This window comes from Lucilia cuprina, chromosome 5, assembly GCF_022045245.1.
Source record: "Lucilia cuprina isolate Lc7/37 chromosome 5, ASM2204524v1, whole genome shotgun sequence".
NCBI classification, from domain to species: Eukaryota; Metazoa; Arthropoda; class Insecta; order Diptera; family Calliphoridae; genus Lucilia; species Lucilia cuprina.
The window spans coordinates 17,162,705-17,186,554 of NC_060953.1; the positions used below are offsets into that span (position 1 = coordinate 17,162,705).

General features: G+C 29.5%; 1 protein-coding gene across 2 annotated transcripts in view; it reads left to right on the forward strand.

Moving 5' to 3' along the window:
• The first annotated feature begins 612 nt into the window (after nt 1-612).
• LOC111681411 (semaphorin-5A) overlaps nt 613-23,850 on the forward strand; it is a 36,080-nt gene continuing 12,842 nt past the window's right edge. The window contains exons 1-3 of one of the 2 annotated variants that reach the window (XM_023443180.2): nt 613-1,048; nt 3,839-4,071; nt 7,177-7,276. In XM_023443180.2, the coding sequence (XP_023298948.2) occupies nt 3,840-4,071; nt 7,177-7,276 (332 nt within the window). In that variant the 5' untranslated portion in view covers nt 613-1,048; nt 3,839. The remainder of the gene's footprint in view (nt 1,049-3,838; nt 4,072-7,176; nt 7,277-23,850) is intronic. The other variant, XM_023443181.2, reaches the window with a different exon arrangement.

The following is a 23,850-nucleotide window of genomic DNA, read 5'->3' on the forward strand; positions in this document are numbered from 1 at the left end:
TTACCAAATACGTATGAAGATCGTAATATCTATATGTAGGTATGTTTGTAACTGAGTATGTGTGTGTTTGTTCGTTTGTTTGAGTACCCGTGTATATGTAGTATCCTCTAACTATTCGTTAGTTACGTATGTTAGCTTTTACTACGTCACTAAAGTATACTAGATATAAACGAGCATACGCTACGTACTCACATTAAATTCGTGTAATAGTAAGTTGATTGTTGTTGTTATTGTAAAGTTATGTACATACACATTGCTCGTTTAATTTAATTTTTTCTTGTCATTTTATACTTCATTTTTGTTAATATTCATATTACTCTTTTACACACACAACTCGTTCTATCGAATAAATACATGTTATTTGTATCTGATGAATACGTTTTGAAGTTATTGTTTACATATAGAGTCAATTCAACTCTCTGGTAGTTAAAAATGAGTAAATGTACTTACAATTTATTTTGTACACGATCTTCTCTATCATGTTGTATGGTTTATATTGTTGTTTTTTTCCAGTTTCTGTTTTCTTATGGTATTTCGTACTCACGCTCTCTCTCTTTCTGTAGGGTTTTGAGTTTGAATCCCATAGATTTTGAATTCAGTTCGTGTTTATGCTTCGTTGTTGAAGGTTTCGTGCTGGAATAACTAAACGCATGCGTTTCTTTCTAAAATAAATAATAAAAATAATTAAAAAAAATATATAAATTTATGAATTTATGTAAAATCTTTAAACGGTATTCGTAACTTGAAGTGTTTAAAAAATCTTATAAGAAAAAGTTCATTTACTTTGATTATAAAGAAATATTTAGAAAAAATCAAATTATTTTATAAATAAAAAATAATTAAAAAAAATTTCAGTGAAATTATAATAAAAAAAAGAAAAATTTAACAAAAAAATTTTATTTTGTGCAAAAATGTTGTAAACAAAACAAATAAATTGTGTTTTATGGTGAAAATGTTTATTGTCGAAAAATCTTTAAAATTCCCTCAAAACTTGGATTTATTTTATGATCTTTATACAATCTTAAGCGGATTATATTAGATATTGAAGGTAAACAAAAGTTTTTAAAACAGATCTATCTATAACACATAACATAGTTGCCAACAATAGCTCAAGTCTTATTGTCGTATTTCTCAGATACACATCAAATCCGTTGGTTCCGGTTTTAGTGTTTCTTTTTTTTTGTTTTAATATGATTTTAATGAATTTTGCCAATATATTTGTATAAAAAAGAGTGTTTGTATAGAGAAATGTATGTAAATTAACTGAATAGTTTTATATGTGAATAGATAAATATTGTGTGTTCTTAATTAAGACAGTGGTTGAGAAGCGTGTCAGTATTTTGCTAACATATGTTAAGTGTTTGACAATTGGCGCAAAATATAGTAGAAGAGGATCGTGGAAAGTAATTTAAAAGAAAACTAGATAATGATTAAATTAATACACCAATTGTGATGAGTGTTTCATACTTATGCCTACTGCTATTCTAAATTGATAAAATGGTGGACATTTGTAAATTCTTATAAGAACACAAGTAAGAAAGTATAGTCGGGGGTGGCCTATCGTATGACACCCCACAGAAGTTATGAATATTAGATGTGATTAGTTTTTTTCATAAAAAAATTTATCTGGAATTTTTTCTTATTTCCGATATATTAAGAGACTTTATATGGGGACTAGGGGCAAATATGATCCGATCTCGATAAAAGTTATAAAATAGATTCATATTTGTATATTTTTTTTCTGTATCTAAGTGACTTTTGAGCACCAGTCCATTCCAGTCTTTTGCTGAAGTGGTTGGCTGCTAATGAGGTCCGATTTTATCATACTTTCAACATACTTTATGAGCCCGATTTTAATGAAATTTGGCTAGATCTTCAATTACGCAGCCCTTTATCATACTTTCAACATACTTTATGAGCTCAAAATTCTAGATGAAAAAATAGACCGATTCAAGAGGCTTCGTTCTTGGGTCAAAAGAAAAGTGTATGTACCACATAAACTTTTCTTGGGTGACTTGCGCACAAGCTTTACATGGACAGCCAGCCAGCCAGCTAGACCGACGGATCTGACTTAAACGTCTCAGAAAACGATTCTAAGATGCATATAGGACGAATATTTTGGAAATATTTAATCGATTTTCAATAAGACTTTTTGAGCTCCAAATAATCTTCTGTAGTTTTAAAAACATTCAAAGTTGTGGATTATATTTTTCTAAAAAGTTTCTTTCGTTGATAAAAGTTTATAAATAAAACCCTTAACCTTTAACTAGCTTTAGTCTAAGCTTGTGTGTCAGTCAGATCTAGGCAAAATAAAAAGATTTTCTTTCATGATCAGGAATATTTTTTTACATTTTATAGAAAGGAAATCATGTTTTTAAATCTCACTATAGACTCTGGAAAAAGAAAGCATAACAGGCACCATAGTTGTCGAGGTTTGTTCTAGTCTATCAGGCCGGAGATCTTGGGTTCTATTCGCTCTAGAGACTCTGGTAAAAGAACTCATAAAAGGCTAAATAGAAGCGTAGATTATTTTTTTAATCTGATGTTATTATATCCGATTACATCCAAGAAAAGCTCCAAATACGATATATTTTCAAGAAGTTCCTAACTCATTAACATCGAGTTTTGTAACAACTTACTGAGTTATATAGATTTTCGGAAAAAATCTATGAAAATTCTTAAATCTTCAGTCAGTTATAGATAAAAACTTTTGAAATTTTGTAAAGAACAAATTAATAATTAATGAAAATATTTCATGTTTCATATGCTCTTGGTCAATAACGAAACGATCCTTTTAAAGTTTTGGAGATTTGTGTTTGTTGCGATACTACTGCCATCTGAAACTTTCAATTTTCATCTGTCTTTGTAGTATATCTTTTAGAAATTCAAAATTTCATGGAGTTATCTGCAACAACAACTTTACGAGATCAGTAATTACAGTTAGAAATTTTATTCTTTTCGAACCACAATTAATACCAAAAGTATTTACCACTTCAACTGTATGGTTACTAGACATTCTAAGTAATGCAATCCTCTTAAGGATGGAGACCAATGAAAAATAATTTCCATTGCAAAAGATTAGCGTATATACCAATATATATATACTGAATCCATCCATACATTAGCATTAATATTAAGCGTCTATAATTACCGGTCCATATATGACTCCAGAATTAATATAGCATTGATCTTTAGCTAGTTAGTTAGCTAGTAAGTTAGTTTGTTAGTTAGTTAGTTAGTTAGTTAGTTAGTTAGTTAGTTAGTTAGTTAGTTATTTAGTTAGTTAGTTAGTTAGTTAGTTAGTTAGTTAGTTAGTTAGTTAGTTAGTTAGTTAGTTAGTTAGTTAGTTAGTTAGTTAGTTAGTTAGTTAGTTAGTTAGTTAGTTAGTTAGTTAGGTAGGTAGGTAGGTAGATAGTTAGGTAGTTAGATAGTTAGTTAGTTAGTTAGTTAGTTAGTTAGTTAGTTAGTTAGTTAGTTAGTAAGTTAGATAGTTAGTTAGTTAGTCAGTTGTGCACACCTTAATCACTGCTTCAAGTGGGTATCGAACTCACCATCTCCAATCAGCCAAACCAGAACACGAACCACTAACCTACCGGTTGCACACATTAATTGTTGACAACAATTAATTGTTACTAACAGTAGTTTAAACAATTATTTTCAACCAAAAGAAAAAACAACAATTAATTTAGTACCTAAACGTAGTAATTTAAACACCTCTGCTAACTTCTAATTATAATTTTCGTAATAAATAAAAGATAAATTTAATTGTTTAACACAATTATTCATAATTTATTTAATTCTACTATTGTTTATTTTTGTTTCTCTTATTTATTTACAGTATGATAATACTACACCTGTTAGATAAAACTAATTACAATAACAAAATGTTATTACAAATCTTAATATTTCTAATCACTTTGGTGAGTTTTCACAATCCCACTGAGGGATTTCATCAACAGCATCATCATCAACAGCAACAGCAGCAGCAGCAACATCATCATCAGCAAATGATTAATTTAGAGGCTAATTATGAATTAATCGAAAATGATTCCCGTTACATTTCATATCAAGGTAAGTTTTTAAAATGTTTGCATTTAAAATCACACACTCAATAATTCATGTAGTTAGTGATTAACGTGGATTTTATTTTATAAGACACAGCATGTAAATGGAAACATATTTTTTGTTTCGTCTGTTGATTATGTGTTTTAGATTGATTGTCAAAAATTAATTTTATTCGTACTTGAACTTTAGGCAGAAGATTATTTCGAAAGTTTGTCTTTTAACTTTATATACTACTTGAAGATCCGTTGAGATTAATTCTCATAATTGTATTACGCACAATCTTGAATAGTTTTTTTATATATTTTTTGAATTTTTTATTATTACATGCGTACGTTGGACGACTCGTGTACATCTTCGCCTTTTCTTTAAGTGTAAAATAAATCACTTAATCTTTAGTTAGAGCATTTCATGTGATAATGACAAATACTAAAAGTTTAAATCAACTGAATTGAATTGAATTGAATTATAGCTGTTTTTGATTAAGAAAAACTTTTGTTGATTGGAATACAATATATATCATAAAAAGCGAATAAATTGTCATCCAAGGAATTATAAAATAGAGCATAATCCAGGCTGTAATTTAGACTTTAATATGGACTATACATTATATATATACATTATAGAATAGACTATAGTCTAGACTGTAGAATAGATTTTAGTCAGGACTATAGAATATACTATAGTTTAGACTGTAGAATAGACTACAGTCTGGACTATTGAATAGACTATATTCTGGACTATAGAATAGAATATATAGTAGACTCTAGTCTGGACTATAGAATAAACTATATAGTAGACTATGGTCTGGACTATAGAATAGATTGTATAGTAGACTATAGTCTGGACTACAGAATAGACTATGTAATAGACCATAGTCTGGACTATTGAATACACTATAGTCTGCACTATAGAATAGACTAACGACTGGACTATAGAATAGACTATAGTCTGGACTATAGAATAGACTATAGTCTGGACTATAGAATAGACTATAGTCTGGACTATAGAATAGACTATAGTTTGGACTATAGAATAGACTATAGTCTGGACTATAGAATAGACTATAGTCTGGACTATAGAATAGACTATAGTCTGGACTATAGAATAGACTATAGTCTGGACTATGAAATACACTATTGTCTGGACTATAGAATATACTTTAGTATGGACTATAGAATGTAGTATAGTCTAGAATATAGTATAGTCTAGAATGTAGAATAGACTTTAATCAGGATTGTAGTATATAATATAGTCTATATTGTAGAATAGACTTTAAACAGGACTTAAGAATAGACTATATTTTTTGGACTATATAGTAGACTATAGTCAGGACTTTAGAATGGATTATAGTTTGGACTATATAGTAGACAATAATCTGGATTATAGAATTAACTATAATCTGGACTATAGAATAGACTATAGTCTGGACTATAGAATAGACTATAGTCTGGACTATAGAATAGACTATAGTCTGGACTATAGAATAGACTATAGTCTGGACTATAGAATAGACTATAATTTTGACTATAGAATAGAATATAGTCTGGACTATAGAATAGACTATAGTCTGGACTATAGAATAGACTATAGTCTGGACTATAGAATAGACTATAGTCTGGACTATAGAATAGACTATAGTCTGGACTATAGAATAGACTATAGTCTGGACTATAGAATAGACTATAGTCTGAGCTATAGAATAGACTATAGTCTGGGCTATAGAATATACAATAGTCTGGACTATAGAATAGACTATTGTCTGGACTATAGAATATACTTTGGAAGGGATTATAGAATAGACTTTAGTCAGGACTGTAGTATATAATATGGTCTAGACTGTAGAATAGACTTTAGTCAGGACTTAAGAATAGACTATAATTTGGACTATATAGTTGACTATAATAGAATAGACCACAGTCTGAACTATAGAATAGATTAAAGTCTGGACTATAGAATAGACCATAGTCCGGACAATAAAATAGACCATAGTCTGGACTATAGAATGGATTATAGTCTGACTTTTGTCCGGACTATAGAATAGACTTAAGACTGGACTATAGAATAGACTTAAGACTGGACTATAGAATAGATTAAAGTCTGGAATGTAGGATATATTGTAGTCTGCTGTCTTGGGCATACTAATACGGGAAATGCAGAGTGTAGTTAAGTTTGTAGAGTACTTATTAGTCCACTTTCGTAATAACAGAAAATCAAGTTAAAACCCTAATTGTAACTCAGAGCCAACTTTTGCAAATGTTATCATACCACAATTAACCATGTAAAACATAAAATTTAATTCCACATAACCGGGTAATAAAACAAAAAATAATGAATGTCTGCGGTAGGTCTTCTAGTTAAATGGGTTATATTCAAATTTCGTACAGATTTATTTAGCGTAACATGTAAATGCGACTATATACTCATATTACTTAACTTATTTTTTCACTTTAGCATTAAAAAAAAAAAACTTAAAAAATGATCCAATATTTTATTTGATTTTCATGTTAGCAGACAAATAGTAAATGTTACATCGTTATTTCTGCTTCAAAGATTTTACTTTATTTTATAATTTTTATATAAAATCCCCTGTTTTTTTATTCGTTTCAGTTTTATGATGTAATTTTAATATTTTTTATCTGTGTTTAAATTATAAATGTTTTTTTGTGTATTTAATGTGAATTTAATATTTATTTTGCACTTGTTTATAAAGTGAGAATATTTTTGTTAAATATTTTTCTTTAAAATGCTGATTTTAGCATTTTATGTTTGAATGTTGATTTAAGGGGGTTCTCTTAAATTTCCTGGTTTTAGATCGTTATACAAAAAAAAAAATTTCAAAAAAATTTTTGTTGACTTAGCAAATTGTTGTTTTTGTTATTTTAATTGTGTTTAAATAAAAAAATTTAACGCAAGACAAGCCTTTATTTGTAATTAAAGTCTGTGTTTAAATAAAATTGTTTTAAAAGTTTAGATTTAAAACTGAGATATTCTTAAATAATTTTATGAGTTAGTTTATTAAGAATATTAAAAAATAAACTGTGAAATATTAACGTGTTTTTTTAAATAATATTTGCTTTAAAACTAATTTTATTTTATATTTTATTTTTACAGATCTTATGACTACAGCCAAACGTTTTGTGGACTCAGATATAACAACATATTCAGAATTGTTATTCGATGTGGCTAGAAATCAAATGATTGTGGGAGCAAGGTAAGAAGCTTTAAATTAAACAAATCTATTAAAAACAAGGTCTTGAAACTCCCTACAAATTCAGCTTATGAAAAAAATAAGTAAATTTGAAAGACTATATATACTCTGGCCAAAAACAGAGAGCATAGGCTGTACTATAGAATAGAGAATATTCTGGACTTTAGAATAGCTTTTAGTTTTGACTATAGCATGGATTATATTCTGGACTTTAGAATAGACTAGATTCGGGACTATTTTCTGAACTATATGATAGACTAAGTCTGACCAGATTATACTATAGGATAGACTATTGTCCTAAGAGACCGTATTCTGAACTATAGAAAAGACTATTGTTTGGACTATAGTTTTGAATTTATTTTGGACTTTAGAAAAGACATTATTCTGGACTATGGAATATACTATGTTCTAGACTTTAGTCTTTTTCATAGACTTTTGTCTGGACTATGGAATAGATAATAATCAGGACTATGAAATAAAGAATATTCTAGACTAAAGTTATGGCTGTAGAATATACTACACTTTAGTCTGGACTATATAGTAGGATATATTCTGGCCTATAGATTATACTACAGTGTGGACTATAGAATAGAATATAATCTGGACTACTGAAGAGATTATAGTCGGGACTGTAAAATAGACCATAATCTGAACTGTAGATTAGACTAGATTCTAGATTGTAGGATAGGTTATAATCTTTACAAAAGAATATACTTTAGTCGGGGCTATAGATTAGATTATAGTCTGGATTAGATTATATTAACGACTATATAGTCTGGACTTTAGAGTAGAGTATAGTCAAGACTATAGAATAGAGTATGGTAAAGACTATAGAATAAGACCATCGAACTGGACTGTAGAATAGATTATATTGTGGACTATAGATTAGACTAGAGTCTAGATTGTAAGATAGGCTAAAGTCTTTACAAAAGTTTATATTTTAGTCTGGGCTATATATTAGATTATAGTCTGGAATAGAGAATAGTAAGGACTATAGAATAGTCTATGTTCTAGACTGTATAATAGACTAGAGTCTACTACAGCAAAAAATATAGTGCGGACTGTAGGATAGACTTAAGTCCGGACTATTGAATATACTTTAGCCCGGCCTATATATTAGACCATAGTGTGGACTTTTTAAGATACTATAGTCTAGACTGTAGGACAGACTATAGTTCGGGCAATAGGACTATTGAATTGACTATTGTCCGTACTATAGTTTAGACTATAGTCTGGACTATAGATTGGACTATAGATTAGACTATAGTATGGAATATAGATTAAACTATAGTCTGGACTATTGATTAGACTATAGTATAGATTATAGATTAAACTATAGACTGGACTATAGATTATACAATAGCCTGGACTATAGATTTACCATAGATAAGACTATAGTCTGGACTATTGATTTGACTATAATCTGAACTAGAGGTTAGACTATAGTCTGGTCTATTGATTAGACTATAATCCGGACTATAGATTATACTATAGTCTGGATTATTGATTAGACTATAGTCTGGGTTATAGATTAGAATTTAGTCTGGACTATAGATTAGACAGTAGTCTGGACTTTAGGATAGAATATAGTCAAAAGTATAGAAAAAGACAATAGAATACACTATATTCTAGACTGTAGAAAAGACTACAGTCTGAAGTACAGGAGTGACAATAGTCCGGACTGTAGGATATACCTTAGTTTGAACTATTGTTTGTCTGAACTATAGATTCTGGACTACTGAAGATACTATAGTCTAGACTGTAGAATAGACTATAGACCGGACAATAGGACTATTGAATTGAGTATTGCCTTACTATAGATTAGGACTATAGCTTGGAATATATATAAGATCTGGACTATAGATTTGGCAGTAGTCTGGACTGTAGATTAGACTATAGTCTTGAGAATTGATTAGATTATAATCTGGACTATTAATTAGACTGTAGTCTGGATTATAGGTAAGACTATAGTCTAGACTATAGATTAGACTATAGTATAGACTGTAGGTTAATATAGATTAGATTATGGAATATACTATAACTTGGAATATACTCAAGACTAAAGTCTGGACTACAAAATAGATTATAATGTGAACTATAGAATAGGCTGTAGAATAGAAGATAGTATCGATTAAAGCTTAGACTATAGAAGTCTTGAAAGATCATAATTAAACGAAAACACAATTAGAAACTAACATAAATCTTACGAAATCAATGAATTGAAAAAAACTCTCTACAAATGTCAAACCAGTTAATGGGGAAAAAATTACAAAACAAAAAAAACTGACTTCTTGATATTTATGATTGAATGACGGACTGACATTTGAGATAGCAGTGCGTACGTAGACTATAAACTCTAAATAAATAAAATAAAAGAATAAGAAATGAGGAAAATAAAGACAACACACAACCGATGTCTTATCAGTAAAACAAGTGTCAGTTGATTTTGTATTTTTGTTTAGAGGTTTTTCTATAGAGAAAAAGTTTTTTTGTCAAAAAAAAAGAAAAAAACTATTGTAAATTACAGTGAAGGTAAAACTGAAAAACTACTCGTTACTTTTTCATTTTCTTCTTAACATTTTTAATCTTATCTCTATTAACACTTTGCAACATATAATTTGATAAAATTACAAAAAAAAAATAAAAAACGTTAAGGAAATTAGGTTATTTATGTTGTTGGTGTTGTTTTTTTTTAGCTAATATTACGTTAATTTTGAAAAATTTGGTTTCAATATAATTTGTGTTTTAATAATCCCCCTTTTCTTATTATTTTGTTAAACAAACTATGTTTATAACTTGTACGCATTATCAATATGGAAAAAAATTGTTACGAAATTTTCAGTTTTTTTTTTTTTGGTAATCAGTTTTTTTTTTGGTGTAGATGGCAAAAGTAATAATCATTAGATAATAGAATAATATTTGTTTATATAAAACTAAATACATATAATAGTATTTTTACAATTTATTTATTTTGAAATTATATATATTTGTACCTCTATCGCCCTATACGATTTTTTTGTTATTAAAGACAAATATGATTTATTTACTTTGTCGTACTATATACGTACATATTTTGAAAACGATAAGAATGTAATGTAAACTACCCATTATGTCTGAGTTGTACCATTTACTATAACGTATATGGTCTATGGTAAAGAAAAAATAATCAATAAAGAGCAAAAGAAATTTAATAATTTATGCGTAATCTTAAGAGGGATTACACACCAGGGCTTAATGTAAGAAAAACTTTGGAAAGTACCAAGTCTAATCAGTTGTTTAATAATACAAATAAACAGCTGCATATAGTCATGTGAAAACCTTGTTTAGGGGATTCAAAATTTTGTTAATAATGGTTTTAGAAAGAGAACTGTTATAAGTATACGAATGCACATATTCGTCTATTAACTTTAGTGGTTCATAACTGTAGTCGTTAGCTTTTCGAACTAAGGCCAGGTATCGGCAGTGTAGCTCTCTAAAATCATTACATAGATAGAGAGCTCCTTGTCTATCATAGGTTAAGGCACATCATTAACCTATAAAAAACTAGAACGTTTTTAATGAGTTCATGAGACAAATTTTCTTAATATCTAAATAGAATATCTTTCAAAACCTATAATCCCTTGAAAGAAACAAATCGAGCCTTTTGTGCGCTTCTATGGTGGAAATCAAGTCCACTAGCTCTTGTCGAACTAGAACATTAACTACTAAGCTACCAGAGGCTCAGAACCTCTTTAAGACAGTCCAGTTTGCCAATGAGCCTTAAGCAAAGATATCTGAGTTGGACAATTGTCTTAAAAGTATTGTATCGATTCTTCTTCATAAATACGATCACCTATCTTTCCATTGAAAGAACATTGATACTCTTAGCTTTTAAAAGAAATTGATTTAGCTTAGTCACAGCATAGTGTTTATACGAAGTCCTTACGAACTTCAGAGCCAACAGTGTCAATGTATTCCCCGTTACAACAGACAGTAAATGATCATTTTGGACGAAGCAATAGTTAACGATCTGAGTTTCATTGATTCTCGCTCATTCGTCGATCATGTTGGTTATTAAGATCTGAGTTTCATTTATTCTCGCTCATTCGCCGATCATGTTGGTTATTGAGATCAGCGCCGACTGAATACTCTTTTGAGTAGAAGTTTGGTTCAGAAATGATCCATTTATTGCTCATTTGTTAGCGATTTCATTACCTTAACTGTTCTCTTATGCAAGACAGTACATTAAAAGTTAACGATTTGTCCTTCATTTCTTCTTGATCATTCGTTGATCATGTTTCGTATTTAGTTCAAGAGGTTAGTGATTTCATTACCTTGACTGTTCTCAGGCATATGAACCCATTGAACTTATGCAAGACAGTACATGAATAGTTAACGATTTCTCCTTCATTTCTTCTTGATCATTCGTTGATCATGTTCCGTATTGAGTTCAAGAGGTTAGCGATTTCATTACCCTGACTGTTCTCATGGACTTTAACCTATATAAACTCCTCAAAGTTTCTCTTGGGATATTATGTTGGAACTATAAAACTTGGTTTACAGTGTATGAATAGTGAACGATGTGTCCCTCATTTCTCCTAGATCCTTACTTGATCATGTTCCATATTGAGGTCATGAAAATAAGAAGTTAAGAGTTGTTAAAGATTCAATTCTCGGGTTAATCTTGTCACCATAATGATTGCCTGATTTTAGGACTAAGTTGATAGCAACCTTGTACCACCACTGTAGGCTGAGATCACATCGATCTGAAGGACCATATAAGAAGCTCAGTTTCCCAATGTTCGAGTTAAACTTTAAACGTCTTGTCAATGTTTCGAGTTTAGTCTGTTATCGACTTCTATAATATCAATCTGATAAGATTAATGCCATCATATACAAATGTGCTACAATTCCTTTATTCTTAGATATGATTTAACAGCTTAAAGGACAAGAAAGCACAAAAGATCTTATAAGTTTTATTCTCAATATATTGTTAAGACGAGAACTTAGAGTCCACAATAACGCCAAGGATTTAATATTATTGCCGCTAAATATTTGAACAAAATAAAAGTAATTTCATTAAAAAAACAGGACTAAATCGTTTATTAAGTTCTGCTTATAACAGGAGTACAAAAAAAACTAAATTTAGTTATTAAATTTCTACTAAAAAAAATTGTGTGGGATTGTGATAATATGTAAATCCCACACAATACCCAACCAAAGGCGTATCACAGAAACTTAATTCCGTTTAAATGATATGCAATACCTTATTAATGAAATAAAAATATTAATAATATTATTATTTTTGCTATTAATAATATAATTAAGTATTTTTTCTTTCAACAAAAGCAATTATGAAATACTTAATCAAAAGACAAGGGGCGTTACATTCAAATACAAAGAATTTCAGATATCTTTCAAAAACAATTAGAAATTTTAAAATTAATCAAGCGCGTAACAGCGGCTTGAATTCCACTTAGATTACTTTTTATATTAAAGAAACTGCATTGAAAAAAATTGTGTCGTTTAAGAAACTCCTGCTGGGAATAAACTCAACAACCCACCTATAGTTGAAAAAATAAATTAGTTTTCTAATTAAACTTTTATTTATTTTGGAATTTTTATCACAAAATCAGTTGAATCTATTAATTGCAATATAAATTAATTAATTTTCCTTTTATTAGATTTCCACAAGTGTCCAATTAAGAGAGTTGTTAGATTATAACTAATAATGACATTTTTATAGAAATCTGTGGGCATATATTCTATAGTCTAGTCTATAGTCTAGTACATAGTCTAGTCTATAGTCTATAGTCTAGTCTATAGTCTAGTATATAGTCTAGTCTATAGTCTAGTCTATAGTCTAGTCTATAGTCTAGTCTATAGTCTAGTCTATAGTCTAGTCTATAGTCTAGTCTATAGTCTAGTCTATAGTCTAGTCTATAGTCTAGTCTAGTCTACAGTCTGGTCTATTGTCTAGTCTATAGTCTAGCCTATAGTCTAGTCTATAGTCTCGTCTATAGTCTAGTTTATTAGTCTATTCTCTAGTTAAGACTATAATCTAGTACACCTTCACTTTACCAAGCTATACTTAATACATCAGTATATGGTTTTGATCTGTAAATATTTGTTGGTGTAATCCCTGTCTCAAACCTTTGATGTTTGATCAAAGTAGGCGAAAGATTTTTAACACATTTTTGTTCCCGTCCTTTTCACGTTGTGTTGTAGTTTTGTTTTATTTAACTTTAATTATGATCCTGCTTGTCTTCAGCCCTTGGATCTTAGATCAAAGTAAACAAGAGATTTCAAACACATTATCCGCTTCCGCTTTACTAAAACAGTGTGTGAATACATCATGACATGTGAAAATTTCAACCACATCAGACTAGGCCGCCTTACAATTTAGTGTTAATATAACCTTTTTTTAATTTAATACTAAGCTATTTCTTAAATTTTAAAAGTTTTTAATTTAAATAATTACCGAAACCACAAAAAAACATTGTTATCATAATATTTTAATAAAAACATATTTTTTTAGTTTATCATGAAATTAAAAACCAGTTGTTTACTTTTTCATAACTTATTTTTAATTACTCCCATCTTCAGGTTACAAATTTGAGTAAAACGCCTTCGCTTTCAACCTCAATTTAAAGGTCTTTAGAAGGTTCATTACAACAAAACCCCTGTTGAAAAAAACACTTGACATTCTTTGTGTTTAAAACCCTAGAAAGGACAAAAAAGGAAAATGTTTAAGGATCAGATTTCCTGTATGACGATTTTTGTTGCATTTTGTTTGAATTTTATTTTGGGTTTTTTTTGCCTTCCTCTTATCCTTTTCAATTTCTTTCTTAAATTATTTCTATCAAGTACTTACACATGAACAAACTAACCTTTTAGGGTAATTAACTTTTATAGTCATTATAAATCGGTGACTTGACTGCATTGCAAGCAAGAATTATAAATGTCTGGTTTTTTGTTTTCATAATTTTTCTAAGCGTTTTAAATAAAACTGCTTTCATTTATATGTCTAGCAGTAATTTGAGTTGGTAATTTGAGTTTTTTTTGTTTAATTTTCTTCACTTATAGTCGTATCTGATTTTACCAGTTAGCTTATTATAAACTTCTTTAAATTACAGTTTTGTTTATAAGTAGTTTATTATTTACAGAGAATGTTTAAGTTTAAAACTCTTGAAATAGTATGATCGTGTTAAAAATTTGTTTAAATTAAACGCTATTTATCATAATTATTTTGTTGCTCAAGTGGGTTTTTTAAAAAAAAATCTTAAGAAATCTTCTTTACCTACCGCATTGAAATAAACTGCTAGTGTCAATGGTTTTAAAGAGAACACTAGAGAAAATCATCTAAATATCATAATTATGCTTTATTTTAACTGGAAAAATCACTGCTTACCTGGAAGTAGTTTAATAACTAATTATAAAAATTCACAAAAAGTAAAATTTTGTTTTAATTCTGCTACTATTTACCTGGAAGCAGTTGGTTATTTGTTGTTACTAATTGCCATAGATTTTAATTGCTGAACTAAATACGTCTCCATTACTTAGAAGTAGTTAGATAATGGCTTAGTTGCCATCAATACCACTTCAACATGTCTATGTTTTCATGGAATGCAAAACCGCACTAAGAAAATCGAAATGCTTTCTTAATAAATAAGTAATTTCTTAAAGAGCATGGCGTCGATTAGAAGATTTACTTGGTTTTGATTCTGGAGGTTGAGATCATGTTTGGTTGCCTCCTTTTCATTGAAATTGTGCTGTAATAGCAAGATGATTGAAACTTATTCTTCAAGTGTTGCATTAAACCGACATTGAGCTTAAAGATAATATTCAAGTGTCACGTTAAATAATGATCGTAACAATTTCGATAGTTATCAAGATGTGTTGTTTTTGATATTGATTATCGTAATCAATCTTCTTTTTATTGATCTCGTGGAACAGCAGTTTTAGTTTTTTTTATATGTCTCACTTCGATCTGTTGTTTTAGTTAGTTATTGAAGATCGTAAACTTTCAATGATCCGGTGTCTCATTAGTTGTACATTCTGACGATCTTTCTCTTTTAAGATGTGTCACGTTTGATATTTATCTCAACTACATATGCTACTAACTAACTTTTAATGATCCATTATCTCATGAGCTCTTGATCTTGACGATCTTTATCTAGATGTGTCATGTTGATCAAGTGCCTTCCTTATGACGTGCTTGACGATTGTAATGTCGATTAGGTGCCACAACTGCTCGCGATATTGATGATCGCCATTGTTTTCCTTTGTATTGAAACTATGTTGCAGTAATTTAACGATTTGATCTTGTGCTTAATGACGATCTTTAAGATCTGTGCATGTTGTGTGAGTTACTGATTATCGTAAACATTCATTGATTAAATCAAGATTAAGATTTTGTTTAGGTGCTTCAGTTGTTCTTGGTATATATGATCGGAATATTTCTACTCTACATTGATCGTGTATCGCAGTAGCTTGATGATTTGATCTTATGATTTAATCTACCTCTTGATCATAAAGACTATCTTTAAGATGCCACGTTTACATGTAGTTCTATTTAGTTACTTATGATTCAAATCAATTGTTTATTCTATATCTTATCAGCTCTTGATCGCAACAATTGCAATCTTTTTCTTGTAAGATATGTATTGCGTTGTTCAAGTAAATCTGTTGATCTTGAAGCTCAAAATGTTCCGATGCTTCTGATCTCGTATGAGTGTCTAAGTTGATCTTATCTTTCTCCTTTGATACTGTGTCGCAGTAGCCAGCTTTTCTTGATCTTAACGGTAATGTTAAAGACGCGTGTCACGTTGTACTGATGTTGATGAAAGAAACTTTAGTTGATCTGGTGACTTATCAGTCTTGGCGATTTTCATCCTTTTCTTTCGAATGTCTGTATGTCTGTTGATCTTGCTTATAGTTGATCGATTATTCCATGAGTTCTTGAATTTGACTATTGTGATATTTTCCATTAAATAGTGTGTCTATCTCGCTGATTAGTTACTCTAGATATTGAATTCTGTTAATCCGAAGATCTTGAAATCTTATCCTTTCTAATAGCATCGATCTGTTGTAGCAGTAACTAGTATAGATCTTCTGAAAAAAGTTCAAATTAAGTGAATACTGTTAGCACTATTCAAATCTTAAATTAAACGTTTTTTTAATTCACACTTAATCAACCATATTTGCACACCATATTTATATGCAAATATGCATGATAATTACTAAAAGGAAACGGAAACATTAAATAGTGCTGTTTTCGTTCATATTTCAAAACAAAATTAACAGAATTGAAACAAACAAATGAATCATATGACAAAGTTGATTAATTTGTAATATGTTCCTAACTAATTATAAAAGAAATTAACAAAACAAACGATTTCTTTCTTGTTTTTTTTTCAAAAATAATATATTTGCCATTTTTTATATTTCCTGGTAAGTTTCATGCAGTCATATTAAAGAAAAGTAATACATATTTAAACTGTGATAAAAAAACGTTAATTTTTGTATTCAAAAAGTAAATAAGTAAAAAAAAACAACAAACAAATACAAGTAATTTTGTTTATAATTGGGAAAAAAAACTAGTACAACAACGGAAATGTACTTCACCTACATTTCATACTGTATTTCATATAATGAATAGCGTCAATAGCTTAATTACAATTAGGACGACTGTCGTTGTCGACATTTATGGTCAATTGGATCTTAATTATCCAGTATATATGTAGTTTGGACTATAGTCTAGTGTACAGCCTAAACGAAAGATTAAAGTCTGCACTATAGTCTAGTCTATGGTCTGGACTATACTATTTTATATATCCTGTGCTATAGTCTTGTCTATAGTCTAGACTATATGCTTGTGTATAATCTGGACTATAGCCTTGTCTATAGTCTGGATTATAGTCCTGTTTGCAGTCTAGACAATAGTCTTGTCTATAGTCTGGACTAGAGTCGTGTCTATAGTCTAGATTTAAGTCTTGTCTATATATGGACATATAGTCATGTCTACAGTCTGAACTGTTGTCTTATCTATAGTCTGGACTATAGTCTTTTCTATAAACTGGACTATAGTCTTGTCTAAAGTATGTACTACATATATTATTGTCTATAATCTGGATGAGAGTCTTATCTACAGTCTGGACTATAGTCTTGTCTACAGCCTGGACTATAGTCTTTTCTATATTCTGAACTATAGTCTTGTCTATAGTCTGGACTATAGAATTGTCTGTAGTTTGATCTATAGTCTTGTGTATAGTCTGAAATCTAATCTTGTCTACATTCTGAACGGTTGTCTTTTCTTTAGTCTGGACTGTAGGCTTCTGTATAATCTGAACTATAGTCTGGACTATAGCCTTGTCTATAGTCTGGATTATAGTCCAGTTTGCAGTCTAGACAGTAGTCTTGTATATAGTATTGTCTATAGTCCTGTCTATAGTCTGGATTAAAGTCTTGTCTATAGTATTTTCTATAAACTGGACTATAGCCTTGACTAAAGTCAGGAATATAGGCTTGTCTATAGTCTGGCTTTAAGTCTTATCTACAGTCTGTACTATAGTCTTGTCTACATTTTGTCTTTTCTATATTCTGGACTATAGTATTGTCTATGGACTGGACTATAATCTTGTCTAAAGTCTGTACTATAGTCTTGTCTAAAGTCTGAAGTATGGATAACAATACTAGTCTAAGCAAGAGTTTAAAATATAATATTGTCCAAAATCTAGACTATAGTCTACATATCATCCTCATTATATTATAAACTATCAACAGACGCTTGACGTCGCTTAAATTGTAAACAAACTAAAGCAAAACATATTTATATCTAAATATTTCTACATAAAGTATGTGAAAATGTATCACGTGTTTTAGATGTTTTTACCTAAAGAGAGAGAGACACATCATTAACATTTTTTTTTTTGCTTATGACTACAAATATTTTCGCATTACCAACACAATTTTTTCTGCGGTACTTAATTTTTGCGCGATTTTTTTCACAAATTTTTTGCTGACGTGACTTTAGCCTCGCAGACTTGCTGGCTACAGTAATTCTGTTTAATTGTTGAGTATTTTAGCTTTTCTAGTAATTGAAAAAAAATGTGCTAAAATTGTTGTTTTTATTATTGTTTATTTTTCGTTTTTTTCTTAACATTCTACTACTTTTATTTTAATAGTTTAACTATTTGTTTACACACATCACACTTGAAATATTAAAAAAAGGCGAATAAAATCAATAGAAAAGTTTGCAATATTATCGTTATACTTAGTTGGTTGATAAGGTGTATATTTGTCAATATAGTATGTGTTGTTTAAACAATTTCGATTCATTTTGACATTTAGTAAATATATTATTTGAAATGACATTGGCAGAGGGTGGGGTATTAAGTACTAAGTTCTAAATACATACAAACATATGTATGTATGTACTTATTACTTTAAAAAAAGGGGAGAATTTAAAATGTTTACTCAGTGTTTGAGATAACAAATGTAGATTGTGATAAAATTTTAATGGCCAATAGATCTGGTTTAATATGTAGGTAGAAATAAAGTTAATATCAAAATAATGTGATCGTTTTTAGAAATCACATAAATAGATGATCTTCTCATTGATTTGATGTCTCATTTGCTCTTGATCTTTATGATTCCTATGTCTTTTGATGTCTCAGTTTCTATTGATATTGATGATCGCAATCTGCCTCCTTTGAATTGATCATGTAACGCAGTAGCTTATGATCTCGACACTTTACTATTCTAGTAGATTATACTATGGTCTATAGAAAAGTCCAATGTCGACTGTAGTCTGCACTATAGTTAAGTTAATAGTCTGGACTATATCTTTTAGTTTTAACTATTATTTGAGCTATAGCCTGGACTGTTTATAAGTATATAGAATGTACTAAAATCTAGAAATAAGGGTGGACAATAGTTTAGTCTGTAGTCTAGAATTTAGTACACTATGGACAATAGTCTAGTCAACAGGACTATAGTTTAGTTATTATCGTGGACTATACTCCAGTCTATAGTTTTGACTATAGTCTAATCTCTACCCTGGACTATAATCTAGACAAAAAAATAGTCTTTAGACTAAACTGTAGTATATAATTTGGACTATAGTCTATAGTTCGTAGTCTATAGTCTAGTCAACAGTCTGGGCTATAGTCTATTCTGTAATCTGGACTATAGTCTAGTATATAGTCTGAACCAATATCTAGTCTATATAATGAACTATATGTCGAGTCTATAGTCTGAACTATAATCTAGTATATAGCTTGGACTATAGTCTAGTCTATAGTCAGAAATGTAGTCCAGTTTATAGTCAAGACTAGTCTATATTCAGGACTATAGTGTAGTCTATAGTCTGAATTATAATTTAGTCCATAGTCTCGAATATACTTTAGTCTAAACTGTAGACTATAGTCTTGGCTATAGTCTGTTCTGCATTCAGGATTCTGAACTGTAGTCTAATCTGGAATCTGAACTATAGTCTAGTCAGTAGTATAGTCTACAATCTGATCTATAGTCTGAACTATACTCTATATCCGTATCTATAGTTTGAGCTATAGTTTATTTTATAGTCTATTAGTTGGACTATAGTCTAGTCTATAGTCAGAAATATAGTCCAGTTTATAGTCAGGAACAGTTTATATTCTGGACTATAGTGTACTCTACAGTCTAGATTATAATTTAGTCCATAGTTTGAAATATACTCTAATCTATAGCTGTTCTGTATTCAGGATTCTGAGCAAAAGTCTGATCTGGAATCTGACCTATAGTATAGTCTGTAGTCCGGATTATAATCTAGTCTCTAGTTTAGGTTATATTCTAGTCTTTAGTTTAGATTATCGTATAGTCTATGTATGGTATCATTTATAGTCAGTAGTATAATCCAGTATATAGCTAGTCTGAGTCTATAGTCAAGACTATAATCTAGGGTATAGCTAGTCTGTGTCTATAGGTCAAATATAGTCTAGTAACTAACCATTTCTATAAAATGGTATAGTAGTCGATTAAATAAATTATTTGGTTTCTCTTTTAAAGACTGGTGTCCTATATTTCAGGTCCAAATTTTATATTATTTTGTTTATGGGAAATTTTTTACATTTTAATGTCTTGAAATTCGAATAAATATAAAAAAACATACATACCAAAACTCATAATTATTCAATTATTCACATTAAATAAATTTATTTTATAGTTATTGCATTAATGTCGATATATATTTAACCCTGACACTGAATTAAATTTATAGAATAATAACTATTAAATAGTAACTATTAAATTATAATTTAAAATATGTCTTCAATTTATACTAAAAAATAAAGTTACTCAACTGCTAAAATAAACTTTAGGTAACTGCAGTGTGACTTAATAAAAAAGTAAATAAAATCTATATTTAGGTATCAAATTTCTAACAAAAAAAAAAAAAAATACTACAAACATAAATATGTATTTAATTAATGTGTAAATATTTATATGTGCATTACAAGTAGTTTACAAAATTATTATGTATTTTTTTGGTTAAATATTAAATCAAGTATTATTCAAAGTTAACAAAAACCACAAATAGTAAATACTTGTAGCAATCATTAGTAACAACGTTAAACAAACAAACAAATCATATTCAACATAATTGTTGCTAAACTCCCCAAACTCACCACACTAGACTAAATCGAGTATTAAACATTAGAAAAACGTGTGAAAATATCACACTTTCTTGTAACGAAATTAAAAGTCTTAAATCAATAAGAAAAATATTACAAAGTTAATACCGGAGTTGGAACTTACATACATAGCAAATGTATGTATGTATGTGTATATGTAATTGTAGTCGTGCATTTTAACATGTGTGTAAATCATGTTGAGTTTTTATTTCCATATTTATTTGTTTTCTTAATTATTTTGTTGTTTAGTTTTTTTTATTTTTCAAAATTTACAAATATTTTTTTTTCATGTTTACATACTTTTTTATTAAAATCAATTTGTTAAATAAATATTAAATTTCACTTTGCAATTAATGGGTTTTGTGATTGTGTTATTGCACACGCCGTTTGCTTAAACAATAATTTATTTTAATTTAATTATGAATTCCTTATTTATTGATCATTGATCGTATTAATGTTCAATTTGTTTAAGCACAATCAAAAAATTTTATGAAATATTTGTTTATGACAAACATATTATTTTGCTAAATGTATTTAAATTAATACTGGCTACCGGTTTTATTAAAACGATAGATAGATAGATAGATAGATAGATAGATAGATAGATAGATAGATAGATAGATAGATAGATAGATAGATAGATAGATAGATAGATAGATAGATAGATAGATAGATAGATAGATAGATAGATAGATAGATAGATAGATAGATAGATAGATAGATAGATAGATAGATAGATAGATAGATAGATAGATAGATAGATAGATAGATAGATAGATAGATAGATAGATAGATAGATAGATAGATAGATAGACGGACAGTTAGAAGAACTACATAGATTGTATGCTCCGAAAGAACATGCGAAAGATATTGGAGCGTAACGAATCAATGCGGAATTGAGAGGATGCGGAAAAGAGTGGTGAGAAAATAGTCAAATACTCAGTTTTTGACAGACCGTGAAGGCAATGGATTTTATCTTTTAAAATTTGGGTACTATGATTCACCACATTGTCCAACTTTTGAATAGCCGGAGGACGCAGAACATGTAGTCTTTAAATGTCGTAGATTCGATGGTCATAGACGCGAAATAGAGGAAATATAATTGATATCATGATTAGTCCACCGGAAAAGTGGGAACTAATAACGAACTACATAACCGTGATTAAACTGCTGTTACAACCGGAGGAAAAAAGTCGCAAAGAGTAAAGGAGAATTGCGTTAAATGTGGAGATAGCATAGATGCTTAATATCCCCACGATGTAATACCTAAGAGCAGTTCCGCGGGGTGTGCGGTTGATGATAGGAAGACAGTTTAGTGAGTGCGTAATAATGATTTATAATTCATATCTATGATGATTCCGCACCCCATTAAAAAAAAGATATATAGATAAATCGATCGTTTGCCATCTCAGAGTCAAATGACTACAGCTGACTACTGCTTAGAGAAGTGACGGAGATTTAAAGTTGAGAATGAGTATATTTTTTTAAATACGTATCCATGTACCGGACATATGTACTTAAGCCAGCAAGACAGATGCTCATGTGAAACACTCCATAAGCTACGCAATTCGGACGTACTTCACGATCTACTGATAATTGCAATACTGTTAAGGTTACTGACAGTTGACGGATGAGCTTGACTGCAAAAGATAGAAGAATCCTGGATTTATCAGGATTTGCAACTTAACAGGGTCAAAGTCTATTTCATAGCTTTCACAATGTACAGGTTAATTTATGACGTTGATGTGTGGATGCATGATTCCTGATCTAATAAATTTTCTTATAATTAACGATTTTGAGCTAAACTATAATAAATTTTTTATGCGATATCAAATGAGATCAGTTTAAAAAAGAAAATTTCTAATTGATACAATATTAAGACTCCAAAAAACTTCCAAATAACTTCTTGCATGGCTTTCAACACATAATTTTCACCTGTAAAAATGCCATTAATTGTCTTCGATATCTTTAACATATCAATCAGTATTTTATAATAAATCTTCTAAATTACTTAATATTACGTTATTTGAAAATTAAAGCGATAGGAAAAGCAACCAATTTTATAAAAATGTGAAAAACAAAACAAGATTTTGTCAACCCATGTAAGAGTGGCGATAATTTATTGTTAAAAATTTCAAAAATGTTTTTTTTTTTTTGTAATGCGCAGGCGCACCAGTTTTCCTTTAATCATACACACACTAAAATTTTTTGTAATAATAATGCACTAAAACTATAGTTTTAAAGCCAAAAAGCAGTTATAGTTTTTTGCAAATCTTGGCAACAAAAAAATGTAGGAACAAGTTGCGCTTGCTTTGGATTTTAATTATACACCAGCAAACAACCTGCAACATTTTAAGAGAATAAAGACATGAAACATACAAGTACTTGTGTACTTACATTTGGATTTACAACTTGGATTTGGATGTAGCCAGTGTAACTGACTATCGACTATGGGTTATAAAAAAAACAACAAGCAAGTTACAAGTATGAGTTACCTATGTCTAGAATTAAAAACGAAATGAAACGACGCCACCAATATGTCCATCAATCTCAGTTACGAGTACCATGACGACTGTTGACTGCTACTTATTGTTGGTACCGATGCCAGCACAGAAAGAGCGAGAGATAGAGACTTGGTTAAACTACATTCAAAATCTTAAACATTTGGTTTTCATACGATTTTTATGTTTACAACAGTTACTATTTCTTATAACGGCGACGCCATAAAGGCGCTTAAGTTACGCCTACACTGGCTGATCTGAATTGTTATACAAGACTTCTCGATAGAAACTTGATTTTAGCTGTTAAGATCCAAATCGAACTTTACATATTGTAACCAGCAAGTAGGTAAATAAGTCATTCCATATTTACCATACCCCTTGCTAAACTCTGACCACAACACACAATCCCCTTTATAAACAGATT